Source organism: Ciona intestinalis, chromosome 12 (assembly GCF_000224145.3).
Source record: "Ciona intestinalis chromosome 12, KH, whole genome shotgun sequence".
Classification (NCBI taxonomy): domain Eukaryota; kingdom Metazoa; phylum Chordata; class Ascidiacea; order Phlebobranchia; family Cionidae; genus Ciona; species Ciona intestinalis.
In genome coordinates this window covers 1590784-1611351 of record NC_020177.2, presented here as the reverse complement: position 1 = coordinate 1611351, position 20568 = coordinate 1590784, and the positions used below count along the sequence as shown (strand labels likewise).

The 20568-nt window shown below is 34.6% G+C and overlaps 4 protein-coding genes across 4 annotated transcripts; 2 read left to right on the top strand and 2 right to left on the bottom strand.

The window, feature by feature from the left end:
• Positions 1-3176: 3176 nt before the first annotated feature.
• Positions 3177-4771, top strand: LOC100186876. The gene has a single exon (XM_002130921.4). The coding sequence runs from the start codon at positions 3257-3259 to the stop codon at positions 4454-4456; it is 1200 nt and encodes a 399-aa protein (XP_002130957.1). The 5' UTR covers positions 3177-3256; the 3' UTR covers positions 4457-4771.
• On the top strand, positions 3505-13048 carry LOC100176660 (CTP synthase 1). Its single transcript, XM_026837148.1, has 16 exons — positions 3505-3623; positions 4770-4837; positions 5519-5635; positions 6160-6264; positions 6491-6556; positions 6889-6989; positions 7431-7547; positions 7656-7820; positions 8092-8240; positions 8505-8637; positions 9351-9439; positions 9953-10110; positions 10668-10808; positions 11330-11485; positions 12347-12491; positions 12670-13048. The coding sequence occupies exons 2-16, from the start codon at positions 4789-4791 to the stop codon at positions 12773-12775; spliced, it is 1797 nt and encodes a 598-aa protein (XP_026692949.1). The 5' UTR covers positions 3505-3623; positions 4770-4788; the 3' UTR covers positions 12776-13048.
• A 1353-nt stretch (positions 13049-14401) lies between these two features.
• LOC100184477 (pyruvate dehydrogenase E1 component subunit alpha, mitochondrial-like) lies at positions 14402-18588 on the bottom strand. Its single transcript, XM_002131084.4, has 10 exons — positions 18458-18588; positions 18161-18288; positions 17920-18013; positions 17396-17522; positions 16837-17021; positions 16331-16404; positions 15734-15884; positions 15381-15448; positions 15070-15178; positions 14402-14702 (listed from the first exon to the last, which is right to left on the bottom strand). The coding sequence occupies exons 1-10, from the start codon at positions 18506-18508 to the stop codon at positions 14532-14534; spliced, it is 1158 nt and encodes a 385-aa protein (XP_002131120.1). The 5' UTR covers positions 18509-18588; the 3' UTR covers positions 14402-14531.
• LOC100182116 (40S ribosomal protein S18) lies at positions 18583-19340 on the bottom strand. The gene has a single exon (XM_002131053.4). It carries the CDS (start codon positions 19275-19277, stop codon positions 18819-18821), a length of 459 nt encoding a protein of 152 aa, XP_002131089.1. The 5' UTR covers positions 19278-19340; the 3' UTR covers positions 18583-18818.
• Between the last annotated feature and the right edge of the window lie 1228 nt (positions 19341-20568).

Below are 20568 nucleotides of genomic sequence, written 5' to 3'. Positions count from 1 at the left end.
ACATATAGTGACATACCGGACATAGCGGACATAGTGGACATAGTGGACATAGCGGACATGCAATAATTAAAGGAACCCGTATTCTTTGAGTTATATGACGTAGAAATCGCTAATCACGCGTTAGATCTGAAAAATTAGTTCAAAAATTATAAATATATATTACGATGTGTTTCAATTAAGAGAAAAAAGAAGTGCGAAAAAACGTCTTGCGATACAACAACAGCAAGAGACCAAAAACCTAATGCGTGAGCACGTCATACGCTGATTAGGATAGTATTAATTAACCCTTTTACCACAGCGGCCGATCAAGCTCGATCAAAAGCTTTTATTGCGTCTCCTCTTAAATAGAAATAGTTTGATTCAGGCGTGAACCGATGTGAGGATTCCTTATCTCACCAACACGTACACTCCCAAATTTCCAGACTATATAAGCGCTGCCTCGACAAATCTGAATACTGGCTCTATTGGCCTAATCCCTAATGGTTATGGCGCCCGCTTTAGTAACATACACTCCCGGGTTCGATTTCGCCTCGATCGGTAACCAATATTTTGGATATTTTTCTTTTAATAAGAGATACATATTAATATCATATACATTTTTTTATATTTGTACACTAACGTAGACAGAGCCAAAAGTTACCGATTACCGTGTTACCAAGGAGTTCCCGATGCATGGCAGTTTACTTGACTCGCAAGCGTTTTAATCATTAATTACTCATTAATTGGACGTTTTTATACAGTATGGTTATAAAACGAAGCTTAGTTAAAGTTAATGTATCGAATACACTCGATTAATCGACGTTAAAGTACGTTTTAAGTCCGAATTAGCGCCTTAAACAAATAGAAATGTAATCGTTAATTACTAGCTAGTTAGGCGATCATATGCAGTAGCGTTTATAAAACTTTATGCTTAGTTCAAAATATTTTTTAGAGTACAAACATATAATTAAAGTCTAAGGTGCATTTTGTATTTGGCGCATTTAATCAAACAGTAAAGTAATCGTTAATTAATCACTAATTATATATTATGATTCGATTTTAATCAAGAGATTAAAGAATAGGTAAATGCTAGAATTAGGAAATGAGATAAGTGCGAAAAAAGTCACTCAAAAAAACAAGAACAACAACAAGAACAACTGTTCGACGAAAAAGGATCTATATGACCATTAACGTGCTTAACAAGAACAACTGTTCGATGAAAAAGGATCTATAGGCCTATAGTCACTACGTGCCCAATAAAACGCGAGCACAAGCAAAACAAACGGGATGCGGGGTCCGGTGGGGCCCGGTGAGGACCCGGTGGAACCGGTCATAATAAAACACGTCCGTTGAATGGGGGGGCGGTGGGTATTTCGTGTAAAGGTAGCTTTTCCTATGCAAGAGCCACCAAAATGTGTGTGTGAAATAAAACTTGTAAAAAATGGAAGATATCGTCTGTCTTTAAAGCATAAAGTGGGCAATTTTCGTTGATAGAAACTACAATTTTGCTCCGCACGTCATCGCAGTAACAAAATGTGCATAGGAAAAAAACATGATGATAAAATGGACACGAAATTCCCAAGTTCTGTAATTATCGCTCTGCTAAAATGGAAACAAACGTGGGATCGCGCGACTGAGGACTTATATAATTCTACTCAAAGCTCGACAACGTGTCCGAATATGGAAAAAATATTTACATTTTTCGTTTTAAAAGTTACATTGTTCGTTTTTAAAAGTTCTTAATATTATAACTTCGATTTTAATATTAAAACTTTGATCAAGTATAAGTGTATGTATAGTAATGTGGCTTAAGGTAGGACACTTTTAGCACATATAGTGGGGTGGGGGAAGATGGGACAACTTTTCATTCTGTTTTCTCGTCCGATTTGGTAGTAAACAAGAACAGAAAATTTGGATATTATATGGTAAAGGTGTCCCGTCCTACTATAATACTTAAATATCCTGATCGTGTTTTAAACAATTAACAACAGTCTTTGGAAGTCGTGAGGACATGGTTTTATTCTTTAAATGTTCGTTGTTTACTACCAAATGGGACGAGAAATAAAAACTTCGTACATCAATAATTAAAGTTCATTTTCAAAAACTTCAACTCGGGGTCTCATTAGGCTAAAAATTCTGTATACACGCATGACATTTTGGTGGGCCTTGCACAGGGAAAGCTCCCTTTGCACGAATTACTCACCGGGCCCCAACGAGCGTGTTTTAGTATGACTCGTACCACCGGGTCCTGCAGATGGAGTCCTATATATACGGGTCAAGAATCGGGACAGAAAACGGAACTTGGTCGGAACACTGAGTCGGAACATGATAAAAGAACTTTACTACCGCGAGCACGTCACTTCCGGACGTACAAGGGTGTTGGGGTAATGGACCAAGTCTGGCCTAAATCCCAGGTTCTCACGGACCTCGCCCATACAGACTAAAAATAGTACAATGGGGAAAGATAGGACACTTAAGCACATGTTGCCAAATATTTCCAAAATCAAAATAGATGACGGTTTTTGGGTAATACCACGAATTAGTACTATCATTTTTTATTAATTGACAGCAATTTAATAAAATATAATAAAACACACGAGGAGTTATTTAGCGATCCGCACAACAAGTGAAATTTTACAAATTCGAAAACACATAGGATAAGATGGGACAGTTTAAAATCATTGGTATTTTTATTATTAAGTGTATTTATAAATAGGAATATACGTAAATAACACGAAATAATATTGTACACTTTGAAAATTAAGTCTAAACGTTCTTTTTCTTGCCCTACTGCTATAGTTTTTAACATGTTACCTATACATTATATTATTGCATAACAATTGGTATTGTATGAACGACAATGGGTAATGTTCGAACATCAATGGATAAATATTGTATCCTACAAATGTATATAAAGTCGTGATAACACTGTCGAATAATTCTGTAACCTTATTTTCCTGATTATCATTAAATGGGAGTCCGTAAAAAGAAAATTAAAAAATGTCTCGTTTGACAGAGTGTCCCATCTTCCCCCAACCTACTTTATATATTTTTTTCCATCGGGCCCCACCATGCCCCGCCGGGCGTGTTTTAGTAGGACCGAGCCGGACCGAGCGCGTGAGGCACACGTGGTTGGTTCGTAAAGTCTGTTCGATTGTTATAGCTGTGGTTGTTGGTAAAGGGTATTGTGAAGGAAAAATGCAGCTACCAGGTATTTGTAAGCTAGTAAACTTGGAACTTAGTGATATACCCTATCGGTAAAATGTAGAATTATAAAATGCAAGAAAATAAAAGTGATTTAGGACTTTCTGTGGCTAAAAAGCTCTCATATTTAAAGGGAATCAAATTAGCAAGTGCAGTTGCACTAATTCGGTCGAAGCCGTCTCATCTCTCCGGTCAGCAATATGCGGAATATGTTGTCCACCAAACTAGCAAGCAGTTCAGTGCTACCGATAATACAACGACAGGAACGAACAAACTGCAATCTCCAAATTTCCTAACGTTCTTTAATAATGAACTACAGAGATTGACTCCGCCAGTCACTTCTAGTCGTGAATTAAAAGATCATTGTAAGTTTTTGAATTCGTTGTTAATCTCCAAAGGTTTATCGAAGCAGAACCTGGGTAGTGAATTGTTGCAAAGAGGTAAGCACACTGAAGAAATTTCCAGGATAAAGATTTTAACTAGCATAAGATTTGTGGTGAGTTTTATCCAAGATGCTGTGACAAAGAATTCAGTGTTTCTAAGCCCTTTGCTCATAGTGGAAGCAGCAGATAGTTTAAAGACATGTCTACAATACCTTGACAAACATACACTAGGCAAAAGGTCCTCAATTAATGACCTGGATAACGTGCTAGAGTCAGCTGTTGAAGAATGCTCTCATTTTTCTAAATTTATTCAAAATCAGCTTTTACATTCATGTCATTATCAAGAAAAACAGTTTCGAGTGCTTAGCTTGTGTGTTCTGAGGAGGTTGAGTAGTTGTTCATTATTATTTGTTATCATCGTGCAACAGCTGATCAACTGCATATTCAGTGTAAGTTCACAGTTAAGGAAGACAGTGGAAGATTCAAGCAATGTTTCTTTAGACACGCAGATTATTTATAACGCTGGTTATATATTTCAAATTCTTGAAGCAATATTAGAGGATTTGTTTGAAATGGATGAAATGTCATCACAAACCAATACTAGTTTTATGAACAATGAAAGTGTTTGTTTTGCTTCATCGCCTTCATTTTGTGAAGTTTCTGCTACAGATACATCAACAAACAATACAATAAATACAAGTTCAATACATTTAAAGTACAACTTTGTTACAAGCAAAAAAAACCTTTCCGTTATCAAGCAACAAATGGAGGAATGTTTTGTGCATATTTCACAAGATTTTCCTCTGTTTTGTGCATATGTATGGAAAATAAATCACGTTTTTCTGAAGTTAGCTAATCGAATAAATAACTCCAGTGATAAATGTTTGTGACAAGTATTTTATAACAGCTCGTTGTGTCTGAAAATGTGACAATGTTATGCTATAGTCTAATCAACTACTTTCTTATGAAAAAAACAATATGAAAACATTTATTTTATTGTTCTACAAGATATATGTTTAGTGTTGGCGCAAGTTTGTAATACAATGAACAGAAAAATGCTAAACCTTATTTAAGGCATGAATTATTGTAATATATATCAATATATAGTTGCTCAATATATAATTCAATGTATTGGTAAAACAAAATGAAACTTTAATGTGTAGACTTGTTAAATAATGGAGACTTGTTAAATTATTTTTACAGAATATCCCAAATTAAAAAAATGAAATATATTCTTGTATCCGGTGGTGTGATTAGTGGGATTGGGAAAGGTAAGTTAAGTTTATCTTTTTTTGAACTTATTGTAATTTTAAAGAAACTTAGTTCAATTATCTAACTTTAAAATTTGAAAAACTTAGTTAATTTGTCTTACACCTTTTTCTAAATTTTAAAACATATAGTTTTCGAGTCACCAAAGAAAGTTTAGATGTTTTTGTTGTATATATGTTTAAATGTGTTTATGTAAAAGAATAGCTGTTCTGCATTGGTCATTATTTGTTAAATGATGCAATATAGACACCGAGTTTTGAAATTTAATGCAAGAGGCGAATGCATTAAATTTCATAGTATTAGGTCAGGTTATATATGACCTAATATTATTGTGACGTCTTTTGCGTGCGCATACACTAGGTCAAAACACAGGTACACATAATGGTGTGGTAACGTCACTGCAAAAGTTGGAATTATTTTATCACATTTCATGGTAATACAACAAGACAGCAGCTTATACTTAGTATTTAAACAGTAATTTTCCAACAAATTATGTCAGACATTACAACTACACTTATTTCATAATGATTTTGCGTAACGGCCAGTTACAATCAAGCAAAAAACACAGAAATGTTGCTGTAATAAATAAATTCCTCTGCACAATAATGACACAATTCTTTTTTGTTTCCGCTCTTGTATACAAAATCTAATTTAATTTCTCAAGAATGTTTTTCTTTATAAAGGAGTGATATCAAGTAGTATTGGCACCATACTGAAATCTTATGGACACCGCGTTACAGCAATTAAAATTGATCCTTATCTGAACATTGATGCTGGTACATTTTCCCCCTATGAGCATGGTGAGTATGCTGTATGTTTCTATTAAAAATCAATGTTTGTTTATTTTACTACACAGTGCCTATTATATTGTTTTTATTATATTTTTTGTTTACCAACATTTAAATAATATTCATGTTCAAGCCCTAAAGTTACTATTGTTAATATTGCCCTTTTAAACATTAAGATCCAATTCATGCTCCTTCAATAAATCAAGTACTGCGTATTTAGTTTAAATAAAATTTAGCAAGTTTGTTTTAACAACTGTGTGGGACTTCATATGGGGGCCAAACCTGGTGAAAATACAACACGAATAAACTGCATTTAACATTATAAGTTGTATTATTTTATAATTATATCACAAATTGTATTACTTGATGTTGGAATCTAAATTAATTTTACATCACAATTTGAATTTATTTGATGTCACACTTACCAAGTGAACTAATTTTCTATCATAAGTCTACATTGCACAAGATTAAAGCAAATGGATTTAACTGTGTGTTAGTACAGTTGTTTAACCCATGTTGTGCAACAACTATTTCAGGTGAAGTGTTTGTCCTTGATGATGGAGGGGAGGTTGATTTAGATCTCGGCAACTACGAACGATTCCTTAACGTCAAGTTACATAAAGATAATAACATTACAACAGGTTGGTGTTGGTAATAAAAGTGTTCAAATTAATTTGTTTTTATGAAGCATTTATGTGCTTCTATCGGTCCTTTTTTTTATCCAACAGGTTTTGTTGTTCTTTCTGTTGTAAGTTTCTCCATCAAAACACCAATCATTTCCCTCTTTGTGTGGAATTGAAATTTAAATATTTTTAATTTTTCAATTTTAAATTTACCACTTGATCTAATAGATCTGTATTTTAACAGGAAAAATATATCAACATGTTATTAGCAAGGAAAGACGAGGAGATTATCTTGGCAAAACTGTGCAAGGTTTGTATGACTAAAATACTGTTGGACGCACATTTGATACAATCTATTATATTCTATAGCAGTAGCAGGGGTTCTTAAACTTTGTGAGACAAACCTGCATGGACGGTATCAACATGAAATTGTATTGATTTTTTATCACACAGTTTTAAGAACCCCATTATCTTTATCTATAGTTGGTAGCTACGTTTTATTTTTATTTGTTGGGTAATATGCTGGTTAGCTAAAACAAATTTATCTGTTAAAAAAAAATGCAACCCCGTTTTATGATATCTTGTTTGTAATCAATACCCTTTTTATCACATGGATCATTAAGTTTTTCCTTACATACAAAGTTGTTCCCCATGTGACCGATGCAATAATGGAATGGGTGGAACGAGTTGCAAAAATCCCAGTTAATGGAGATTCTGCTGAACCTGAAGTCTGTATCATTGAGGTAATGGGTTTGTACGATGTAAAAGATTTTAAAAGTTTGTTAATGTGTAAATGTGAGCATCAGTTTGAAATCAAACCCGTTATTGGTATATATGTACACAAGTGAGTCAACACAACAAGTGTGGGTGTAACTTGTTTTTGGTAACATTCTTATCTTGCCCAATATTGTTGAATGAGAATATGAGGTAGTTGGTTAAGTATTTGCTAGTGGTCGGGCTAGCACTTTGTCGAGCAAAGAAAATAAATAATAGAAAAAGTTATGAAGTTTCAGATTGTGAAGCCTTGTTCTTCTTAACTGTTGATCAGTGTTTATAGGTTGTAGATAAATACTTGTTTTTTCTGTAATTCGGATCAATTGTATATTTGACTATTTTCTATTCTTTTTTTGCATTTATGATTGTTTATTTTAATATTTGACCCAGTTTATTTATTGCATGATCAGCTTGGTGGAACCATCGGTGATATCGAAGGAATGCCGTTTGTTGAAGCTTTTCGTCAGTTTCAATTTCGTGTAAAACCAGAAAATTTCTGCAACATTCATGTCAGCCTTTTACCTCAGGTATTTGCTCACTTCTGTGCCGCACCATGAATATATAGTTGTGTATGTTGTATATATTCTACACATCTACATAAAAGGTGCAGCCTCTTTATATTACATCCCATTTAGCCAAGCACGACTGGTGAACAGAAGACAAAACCGACTCAACACAGTGTACGAGCTTTGCGTGGACTTGGATTGTCTCCTGATCTCATCTGTTGTCGCAGTCAAAGTCCTATTGAAATGTCGGTGAAAGAAAAAATTTCAAATTTTTGCCACGTGGCGCCAGAACAGGTAGGTCTAGTTTATACACAGGCTCAAAGATTCAGGAAGACTTGAACGTAATTCTTCTTTGCATTAAATGACTTCTGTACTTAGAGCCTCATGTAGATATTACTAATTGTGTGATGTCTGGTCAAATCCAAAGCTAATGGCTGCCTTTACAGCACAACTTTTATGAGCTTCTTTAGCATTCCCTGTTTCAAAGTACATTGTACTTTACACTTTTCATAGCAAACACGGACTCAAAAAGGTCAAGGTCCAGTGTTATATAATAAGTTTACAGGTTATTACCGTACATGATGTGTCATCACTTTACCACGTGCCGATGCTGCTTGAAAAGCAAAACTTATCCGCTTACTTTAACAAACGACTTGGTTTGACAAAGCGGCCCAAAAAGTCTATGCTCTCCCAGTGGCAAAATCTAGCTGAAAAGTAAGTAGTTCATAAACTTAGTAAGTTGTAAAAACTGCTTGTATATTTTGCCAAACCACCTATTTTGACTTTCATAAAGACCATTTATTGCTTTTGCAATGCTTTTGGTTTAGCTTAGCATTTTCTCTCTTTGTATAACAATTATATATTTATTCACAGGTTTTAGAATAAGTTGTATAGTTCAGTATAATTGGACTTCACCTGGTATAAAAAGTTAATCAAGTTTGTTTGATATATACATACATCGTTTTTTTTTTCTTGCAGGTATGATAGAATACAGAGCAGTTGCAATATAGCTTTAGTTGGTAAATACACAAGATTAGAAGATTCCTATGCATCTGTAATTAAAGCTTTACGCCATGCAGCACTGGCTATTAACAGGAAACTCGTGTTAACTGTGAGTTGGTTCAATGATTTTGTTGCATGTTATGCTTATGCTGCAACATATGATGATGTTTTATTGTTTTTGTTTATATTGTGATTCATGATAGCTGTCTCATTGTTGCTGTATACTTGTTTATGGACAGATACTGAGATACCTAACGTTGACGTCGTTAAATAAAAAAGACATACGGATATACGTTTCTGTTTCGTCGTAAAGTGACACTGATCAAAATATTACAAAATTGTTTGCGGTTAAAGAGAGCGCTTGTTATCCTCAGTGTTGTGCAAGACGTACAACTCTTATAAAAACATTGATCAAAAAATATTTATAATTGTTGCAGCTGTTTTTATTATTTCTATGTTAGAATTTTTTGAATTTTAATAAAAATCAAATACAAAAACACTGGGCACTTCTGCAGTTTGAGCTGAGTTGTAATTTGCTTCAAAACTTTACAGAGAAAGCTATGCTGAATAGTCCTGTTATGTTTTTTCATTTTTTTTTACTTTTAAGTGCAACATTATAGCAATAGTATGTGGGCTCTACGGTCACCCCAATCGTTAGCCAACATCAAAAAAGGAGGCGCTGTTCCACGAGCGTTGCGTTTCTATCATGTTGAAGCGAACCTTGCTTCAAGATTATGTTTCTGTTATGCGAAAGTATTGATGTACCAATCACAATACACCAAGAATGTTTCACGATTATTTTATTGAGAAATATATTTACAGATAATTGATTCAACAGAGTTGGAGGAAGAAACATTGAAAGAGAAACCTGTGGTTTATCATGATGCGTGGAAACAGCTTTGTTTAGCTGAGTATGTCTCAAAACTTAAAAGTTCAGTTTAAAACAAAATGTCTTTATATTTTTGTGCAAAACTCTAAAACATCTTTTAGCACTTTTTTAGTGATATGTTGATTTTCATTTCATTTATTAACTTCCTTGATCAGAAGGAACAATAAGTGTGTAGGAAACATGAATGACGTTAAACACCATTTAATGTCTTTTGGATGAAAATTTTCATAAATATTAAAACAAAGTACTTGAAGTCCAATGTTTGTAGCATAAAATAAACAATCAAACTATTGTTCCAATAAATTTAAAGCATTTTTTTTATATGTTTTTTTTGTTCCATTCACATTGCCTTGATCAGGGTTTTACATTTTTATCATCAATTACCCGAAAAAGGCAACTTGCACACCCCAATGTCAAGAAGGAAATATGAAAAGACTTGTTTTAGATTTGTTTTGAGGCTGACAGCAACAATTTTTATAATATAAAAAGTTCTTCATTTCTCTGTAAATATTTATTAATTATTGATAATATGTAGTGGAGTGTTGGTGCCCGGTGGTTTTGGACCTCGTGGAGTTGAAGGAAAGGTAGCTGCGGTGAAATGGGCTCGACTTAATAAGAAACCTTACCTTGGTGTTTGTCTTGGTCTACAAGTTGCTGCGATTGAGTTTGCGCGTACTGTGCTCAATATGGAAGGTCAGTTGATTTGTTAATTTGTATAATAGTCTATGAGACTATATGTTATTGCAACATTTTCAAAAAGTTGCTGCATTTAAACAAAAATATTATTTAGTCCCAATTTCCCTTCATCGGATACAAAAATTATTTTAAACCAAATATCTGACTTGTGCTTACAAGCCAATCCATACATACAAATTGTCTTTTTGTCTACCAGGGACAATTGGTATATCTTATATAATCCAGAATCGTGAGTAATACCGTGACTTAGCACAGTAATTAGCATGTCAGCCTCTCAATCAAGAGGTTACAAGGCTCAATGATGCTACCATTGTGGCCTGTGGGCGTATGTGTTGTTAGGCAAGACAACTTTATTACTTTCTAAACGCAATTGCTTCAATCCAGTGGTTACTAATAAGATGTCTATATACTAAGTAACACGAAAAAACACTATCCGACACGACGTGTATGAAACAGAACAACCGTGTTATAATGACTGTATCTTTTTTTTTAAAGCAAGTTAAATTCTTTCAAATGTGGTGGCAACCTACTAGAACTTTGTTTCATTGTAACAGATGCAAACTCATCGGAACTTAACCCAAACACAAGTCACCCAGTTGTTATTGACATGCCTGAACATAATAAAGGAGATATGGGAGGGACCATGAGGTTGGGGCAGAGGAGAACCGTGTTTCAAACTGAGGATTCCATCTTAAGTATGTATCTCAAAAATTCTGAAATGTAAATTTAAATCCTTTTTAGTAAAGTGAAAGCAATTTCTGTTTGTGTTAAATGTGTCTGTTTTTCGTATTCCCAACAACACGTAACTTAGGCAGCACTCGTATATTTATATACTTTACTCTAGTACCTCATGTTTAGTATGGACAACACAGTTATGGGCTTATATTACAATCATACCGAACAAAGAAAATCAGCATGGTTACTGAGTTACTGCAGTGCCTAGAGACATATCAGTGAGAATTTTCATTGTTCGAGACCTTGCAGTTACGTTTCCTGACTTTTGTGTAATTATCATTCTAGATAAACCGGTAGAATGATCCATACATTCACGCCCACAATTTGTATATGCAATAATATAACACCAACATTAAATGCATAGGTCTAAAACTTTGTGACAAGAACACAATTTTTATAACTTTTACTTAATCTGCCATTCAAGATCAGATAAGTAATCATATTCATTAAATTTTAACAAAATATTTCTATTATTAATCAGGGAAGTTGTATAACCAACCGCATAATTTTGTTGATGAGCGTCATCGACATCGTTATGAGATAAACCCAACTTATATTCATCTTTATGAGGAGAAGGGATTTATGTTTGTTGGCCATGATGTAGAAGGTCTTCGAATGGAAATCATGGAGTTGAAAGGTGATTGGATGTTTTATTATTATTAAAATTGCCTTGATTATTCAGCCTGAATGGTTAAATAATTTTGAATATTTGGCCAATTAATTTTGACAAATTAAAAAGAAATTGGAAACATTAAAAAGATGGATGCTCCAAAATTAAGGTTGAAGTGTTGATAAGGTCACGATCAAATAGAAAAAACAGTAAAATGTTAATAATAATAACTGGTGTTCAATGTGCTGCTCTTGTTTGGTAAACTTAGCTCTGTATGCTGGCTCTGGTATTTGACTTTTGGTTGTGTGAAGTTAAATACTAATACAGATTTTTCGGACTCATTCTAGCTGATTAGTCAAATAGAAGATGTCGGTCCTTTTAACTTTATTGTAACAACTAGGGATTGTTACTCGTACATCAGTAAACATGGAGAATAACTCTCACAGTATCGTGAAGAAAACAAACCTAATAGGGAAAGAATCACGAATTGAGGTTTTGCAAGTAGCTCTGACCCTAGCATACAGTGGATAGTTTAGCCCGCAAACTTAAAACATTAGTGAGCCACTAATAAAAATGTTTTATGATGATTGATGACTGTTGTCTGTTATGCTACCACGGGGAATTTGTGCAGATCAACCCGATAACACTAAGCATTGCAAACATGTTTGTCGGCTAAATTATTCAAGTTTGGTAAAGTTAAGAAGTTCCTACAAAAAAAACAAAAGTTAGATTTATAAATTTAACAAAACTTGCTTTTAAAATTTGTAACAGTATTGCAGCGATCTGTATAACTAATATGTATATATTTAGTTTTATAAAAATTATATGTTTGGAACAGTTAAACTTGTATGTACAAAAAGTAAAAGCCTTTACACTTCTACAATCCAGATCACCCATATTTTGTTGGCGTTCAATTTCACCCGGAATTTTTGTCACGGCCGATCCAACCTTCCCCACCATATTTAGGTTTACTTCTTGCTTCTTGCAACAAATTGGAGTCGTATATTCAGCGTGGCAACCGTTTATCACCGAGGTAAATATTCATGTTAGTCTGCGTAATAAGTGGAAAGTTACACCATGACAACGACCTGGCCGCTACAGTGGATTGTTCTGAACTTCTAAACACGCTTTAAGTGTTAAATGACATAACCAATTCATTCCCTTTTGTGTTGGGTTGAAGAAATAGAGGAATTACAAATTTTGTTTTTCAGAGAAAGAATTTATATTACTGATGAAGAATCTTCAGAAAATGAGTTGGAAGTCTTCAGTCAGTTGACAGGAGACTCAAATTCTCTTTCATCAATTGAATCAAAATAAATATCTTTTTATTTTAAATTTACCTCCTGAGATATACCTTTGTGGGTTTGTTGAATTCTGAATAGTTTTTTTTTATCTTCATGGGTAACATTGTACATGTGCACATATGTAATAACTTGCTGCAAACATACATAACTGCCAGATTCGTAACTAACTGCAGTGTTGTAGGTTTGTTGAATTTGGAATTGTTTTTTTTTATCGTCATGGGTAACATTGTAAATGTGCACATACATTATAACATGTTGTGAACATACATAACTGCCAAATTCGTAACTACTGCAGTGTTAGCTGCTGCAGATTCAGTAAAGAACTTTTGCTTTTATCTTGGTATACATCAGAACTTCAACATTCTAAAGTTTGCCACTGACTTAATCATGTGGAAGGTACAAAAAAGTGATGAATAAGCAACTGTTGTTTTAAACTTTATTAATGCTCTCCACTTGATTGTGTACGGGTTTATTGACGATATAGTAAGGTGGGGAAGATGGGACACATTTAGCACATAATACCCTGATTGTGTTTTAAACAGTTAACGGCGGTCTACGGAAGAGGATATGGTTTTGTAACTCTTTGTATGTTCCTAGCCACGATCGACTAGAGACATCTCTAATAGGCCGTGTCCTAGCCTACTACCAAATGGGACGATAAAGTAGAATGAAAAAGTGTCCCATCCCATCTTTCCCCACCCTACCATATATAAGGATACCGTAAATCAGAAACAGTTGCCAGAGAGGTAACAAATAGACACTGATTAATCATTATAACTAAATCCTGAACGATTACGCTGAAAGCATCGAAGTACAGGTCTCGGGCAAGACGATACCGATAACGGAAACAAGATAAAACGTAGTCAGTAAAATATTAGTGTTGGAGTTGTGTGTGGTCTGTTTCCAAGCTATTATATGTGCGTAGGTAGGATTTTGGCCAGGTTTGGTGCATTACCCCCAAACCCAGGTCGCTTATGAACGTCTTTCACGAGAACAACGTTCTGGTTTTTGGAGTCCGGAGCGTTGGTGTCTTGCCACCCAAACGTACTTCCACAGCACTTCGAAGTATTGACTGAATGAATGTTGTTTTTACCCAACAACAGTCACGCTTTTTAACTGACACTTCTCTATTCATACCGTGTTTTAACAACTGTTGCTATGCCGTTGATTCTCTTCGTTCTTTTAATAACATGATCTTCGCTATCGTTTTATATTAGGTACGAAAATTTGTGCGTATTTTTTAGAATTTATTATTATTTGTATATGCTTATAGCTTTTAGACAACCCAGAAAGAACCATACGGTTGAAGCAAGTTATCGCGAAACGGAAGCGTACGCTAGAGAGCTAATACCTCTGCAACTTCAGATGATCATTCTCTGTACAAAACTATTGGGCCGATGCAATATAGTAAGTGCATTGCTGAACAGGACGTCAAATCATTTATACATGTACCAACGTCGATCATCCAACGGTTCGGTTACGAGGTATTCGACTAATAAACTTCACCAACCAAGCAGGAAGACAGCGAACTGAAAGATTCCGGAACACTTTCGCGTAAAACAGTGTTGCACATTGGAAGGAATAATATAAATATCTTTCTACCTTTGTACAGTACTAACCTCTTTACTACTAAAGCATAAACATCTTTATGATAATTTAATGTATCACGGTCTTAATTCAACCTGCAATACGAGATTTATATATATATTAGAATTTTTAGTTTGAAAAATATAAGAGAAAGGTAAACGAAAATGGTGCAAACAGAATATTTAGACAGATGGCTGGTGGTGTAGCTGGTTGTAAATGTTGCAGGATCGGATAGAAAGGGGGGTGTCAGTGACATAAATGTCGCAAGCAATTTGATCAAAATCCGGCTCAGTTGAGGCAAGAGCTTTTGCAGTTTCGTTTTCAACATGTTGTTTCACTTCAGCATCGATTGTCTAAATATAAAATCAATAAATCATTGCTTAAAATTTTGACTTGGCTGCCTACTAATTCATATAATGTATTAAAAGTTTAGGTTATTTTTTAAACATTCTGCTTGTATCCGAATACAATCGATATCCTGACCAATTAAGCTCAGAACATTAGGCTGAAAATTCAAACTATGAATTTATACTCAGAAAAAATAAGTTTTATTTTAACTTGACCTCCCAAAACAGTGGGTCCAATTTAATGAATAAATGTAGCTTACTTTATTCTCTCATAGCCAGAAAAGACTAGAAAAGCTTAGGGGTTGGTTGTCTTTTGAATTAGCATGAAACAGGTGATACATTAACACACATATGGTTTAACAATCAACATTACCGCAACGTCTTGTTTGGTAACGAAACCTGCAGAAATTATCTTTTCACGGAAATTCATAATCGGATCCAAATTCTGTCGAATTTCTTTGACTTCATCTCGCGTACGATAACTGTGGGTTAAAAGCAACATTATTGGAGTTCGATATTTCATATTTCGATTTATACAAATTTGTTTGAGGTCATTGGGGTGCGTGGTCTTAATCTCAAGACAGTTCCTTTAATGTCTTCAACTATTGGTTACCGATTGCAAGTGGTCGTCTCAATTAACAGTCATTGCCACCACATATGTTTAGTCAGCCCATCCCTTGTTACCTTGTACCAGGGTCACTCATGCTGTGTCCATGATATCTGTATGTAACAAGTTCCATCAATATTGGGCCCTGAAAAAACATATAGGGTTTTTAAAAAAGATATACCTAGTTTAATTCACCTGGTATTTATTCATGGACCCAAAATAGATTAAAACAATTTTGTAGGTTCCAATAAATGTCATTTTGAAAGTTTTATACATTAATGTATCAATGTATAATGCAAATACAGTTGTTGGAATTACTAATGTAAACATACACATGATTAAAAAACTATACTGTTAAAGAAGAACATATTGTTTCACCTTAATGGTAAAACATAAGGTAATCTATTTAATAACAAATTAGTGTCATCACCTCTTTAACTGCATGTTCCTTTGCAAACCTCGTTGCTTCACGTACAGCAAGAACATCCATTCCATCAACTCTTAAACCAGGAATGTAATCGCCTCGAGTAAAATAATCTGTACTTGCTGATGCCCTTTCCACTGATGTGCCCATACCATAGCTACAATATTCAACATATTCATAATTACATCTCCGAATATTAGGCCGAAATCAGTATAACCGAAGTAAGCAACTTTCAAAAACTACACTTCACACAATAAGGATCAAGTGCAACAAAAACGTAATAAACAAAAAATCAAATCCAGTCAAACCCTTGGTCACTTTGGTTGGAGTCTTCATTTTCGTCTGTTTGGTTTTCATAACATCCGATTCTTATTGGTTTTTCTTTACCAAGAAATATCATTCAACTCTTATGAGCAACACCACGTAAGGGTCCCATTACCGGAATTTATAAACAACATGTACACTTCACACGTTCACAGTCACACAACTTTTAAATTATACAGTAAAGCATGCATTGACACAACTTATAATAACTATATAAGGCAACCCAACCAAAACCTAACATTAACATACAAAACACACCATATTATATAGGCTGCTCACCGGTTGTTCTCGCATACAAATATAGCAGGCAGCTTCCACAGTTGTGACATGTTGAATGATTCAAATATTTGACCCTAAAATTTGAAAAACAGTAATTGGAGTTAATTACATTATATGGTCAACCAAAAAAAAATATAATATATATATACGTTATAATACCTTATGTCGTATTTTTTTTTATAGTAATGAAGTGCACAGTGCATTTGTGATATAAAAAATTAAATAGCACAGAACTGTACGATCATTAAAGGCATCTTATAAAGCTTTAATAAAAAAAGTTGTTCATCTTTAGTAAAAAGGGTTCTGGTGCTTGCACAATATTAATTGCTTGCACAATATTAGGCTTTGGTGCTTGCACAATATTAGGCTTTGTATAAAATTTGCCTAATTTAAATAATTGTTACCAACATACATTAATACAGACTTTATTGTGCACATGACATTTAAAAATATGCACAATGTGCTAATATTGACGATGAATCTTGTCAGTTGTCAGTATCTATTACCTGGTTAGCTGCTCCATCTCCATAACATGCAACGGTTACTGTGTCACTGTTTCTGTATTTGTGGGCGAATGCAATTCCTGCACCAAGTGGTACTTGTGCACCAACAATACCATTGCCGCCATAGAAATTCTTGCTGTACATATGCATGGAACCTCCCTTGCCTTTAGCACAGCCAAGCTTTCGACCTTTTAGAAAAATATGATGATAAAAAAGGGTTCTTAAAAATATATGCTTTCATGGGGTTAAAACTGACACCTCTGGTTTTGCACAAAAAAGCATGTTAAGATAAACATAAACAGCGTATAAAACATGTTATACTAATTGGTAAAATAGTGCGGTGCATACAATTCTATTGCTACGAAAAACAGTTTTTGCTAACAGCCAATGTGTACTCTTTTATTCCCCATACAAAGTACATGCTTTCTTTGCAAAACCAGAGGTGTCAGTTTTTATCGCACGTATGGTTTTCGTGTAAACAAGCTTCTAAGCGGCGACAAACATATCAAAAAAGGTTAAAAATTTTGTACAAGTAAAATGGAAAACGCGCATGTCTAGTTACCAAATAGTTCAGCTAGAATGTTGCAAACAGGTACACCCCTGATGTAAGCCCAGCCATGAGCACGATATGCAGTGATCACATCGTCCTTTGGAGTCAGTGATGCCTCAATACCAGCACAACAAGCTTCCTGGGGGTTAAAAAGAACAATGACAAATAGCACTCTGCAAATAACAGCTTACAACTTAGGATTTAAAAATATAATAAAACTTAATTAATATCATCCATCTTAAACTCTGCAGTAACAGTTTTGCCCAATTAAAATATAAAAAACATCCATGGTGGTAGATATTTTGATTATTTTGACCAGAACGCCATGTCCAATGGATGTCAAATGACAATGTGAGTTCAACAAACCAACTTTTGATTCAATCGTGTAGCATCGCTGCTTAAAATAACCCAAATATGCAACCATGAAACGATTTTTTAGTGTGTAGCCAATATAAATATACTAATATAGTACAATTGATAGGCCAAATTTGACTTACTCATGCATGAAATAATAACCAATAAGTTTTGAAAGTTACCTGCCCATCATACAAATGACAGAATCCTCGAATTATTTTTTGTTTGTACAGTTGATCAGCTTTCAGCTCCATTCGACGAATAATTTGCATTTTCCTGAAGGTTAATTATGCAGTGTGAAGAGAATACTTAACAAATATGGTAGACATTATAAATTTTATAAAGGTTAACACTAACAGAGAAAGAAATCTCATTGTATAGTCTGGTTAGTTTGTGTTTCACATTAAGCTAAGTAAAACTTACGTGTAGTAAGATATTGCATCATCTTTGTTGATCTGTACTTCAGTTGCAGGTGTGTTTTCAAGCTTGTGTGTGTCAATTGGTTTGATGGGAAATGTTGCTTCCACAGAATAAGTTCGAACACCCAAGGGCTGAAAAAACATTGAGAACTGAGTAATTATGGTTATTATAATAATGGACAGCATTCAGGTTTTGTCTTTTTATTTCAATAACCTGTAGTGTTACGATTACTGCTGTGAATTTATATTCAATAGAACTATAATTAAACATTTCCAAATAATTACAACAATCAGTATTTACCTGCTTACATAATACCCTTTGCAAAAACTTTGCAGTTGCGTTATAAGACATATTTTAATCTGTGTATATAGCCGTGAAATTGTTAAATCATTTTATTTCCTATAGCACTCAAGCACTTTGATACGTCTGAAACACAAAAAGCAAAATGCAGATTTTAAACTTTTCAAATGTAAGATTAATATTGTTTGGCGCAACACAATAAACTGCAAGTAACATTAGTATACCAAAGTATGCAAATCAACTTACTAAACATGCTATAGCAGTGTTATTGAACAAAAGCAGCACAGTTAAATAAAACCCAACAAATGTCTAGTTGTATATATCTGCATGTTGCACAATTGTGAAAATTGAGTTCAGAAATTTACTTCTTCTTTGACACACCAACAGTTCGACCACGCCGTCCTGTGGTTTTGGTGTGTTGGCCTCGAACACGGAGGCCCCAGTAGTGTCGCAAACCCCTGTGAGCACGAATCTTCTTCAAACGTTCGATGTCTTCACGAAGTTTGTTGTCAAGCTGGTTGGAAAGAATTTGACCAAACTTGCCATCACGAACATCCTTTTGTCTATTCAAAAACCAGTCGGGAATCTTGTACTGGCGAGGGTTTTGCATGATCGTGACGATGCGATCAATCTCATCATCGGAAAGCTCCCCGGCGCGTTTCGTAAGATCAACGTCGGCTTTTTTGCACACCAGAGTGCTAAACCTGCGGCCGATTCCCTTGATGGCGGTCAAGGCGAATGCGATATGACGGCGACCATCAATATTCGTATTTAAAATACGAAGAATGTGCTGAAACTTCTCCGGGATTACTAAGGACATCTTGCTAACGTGCTTACGAGCTCACCCTTGATCAAAAAGAACCCACAATGCATTGCGATACTAGACGACACATTGCCATAAAAATTAATAAATGAAACACGCGAGGTCGCCACTGCCAGTACAACTACAAACTGGACAGCGTGTCCGTGTTCATCAATAACAGATATATTGTAAACACAATTACAGTTTATACATGGCCAGTTACTCTTAGGAGGTGGAAAAAGAGTAGTAAATGAAGTAATATTACTAACAAGGGAGCTAAGCTTTAACGAGTAAGCACTTAATATAAATGATCTATTATGGCCACTTACGTGCTCAACAATTGTCTACGACCAACTTAAATCCTTTTTATTTGTATATATCAGTGCTTTTAACTTTTTGAGGGGTTGGTGAACCACTAAAGTTGTTGTGACGAACTCATGCACCCCTGATTGCTTTAACGTAAAACTAGTGACGTCATCAAGGAGAAATGTGTACAAGAAAAGTTTCTCTTTAGTCAAAAAGCACCGCTGGTTCAAAAGATCAATCATTAGGAACAGGTGGTTTGCGGCTAAAGATAGGACTAGTTTCGCAAAGATAACACCAAAAACTGGGGACAAAACTGTAGGAAAATGGCTAAATTCGTTCAGAATATTCATAACTTTGACAAACAATACTTAACATTTTTAAAGACGTTAATATATTTTAAATGAATAAATGAATGTAACTTACTTTATCCTCGCGTGGCTGGAAAACGACAGTCGTTATAACACAGGTATTGATACACCTCGTGTCAGCTTACGAATCATCATATATGTCTCTTTGTAGGTGATTTTTTTTAATTTTTTTATATATGGGCTGATAATTTGGACAACTCATTAGTGACCACTGAATTGAAGCAATTGCCGTTAAGTGTCTTGCCAAAGGACACACACGCTCATAATGGTAGACGAGCCTTGAACCCATTACTTATTGATTACAGGCAGGCGCGCTAAACACTTTGCCGGACGAATTATTTATTGCTGAAAATGTTTGTAGTCTCTGATGCACTCCTGTAAACCCTTTTGTACCACTGCACCCCAGGGCTATTTTGGTACACCCTATAAAGAGCACTGATCTATATAAAAACTAACGTGCTTAATTGGCAACGACAACAACCATACGTCGCTCGTTAAATTTCGATATGATTAAAATTACTAAAGGCATTCAGCCCAGAGTTATAAAAACCACATGTAGGTATCTACGGCTTAGATTCAGCCCCCAGCAGTCCTATTTCTTCAATGAGGTTGATAATTAAAGTAAGGAATATGAT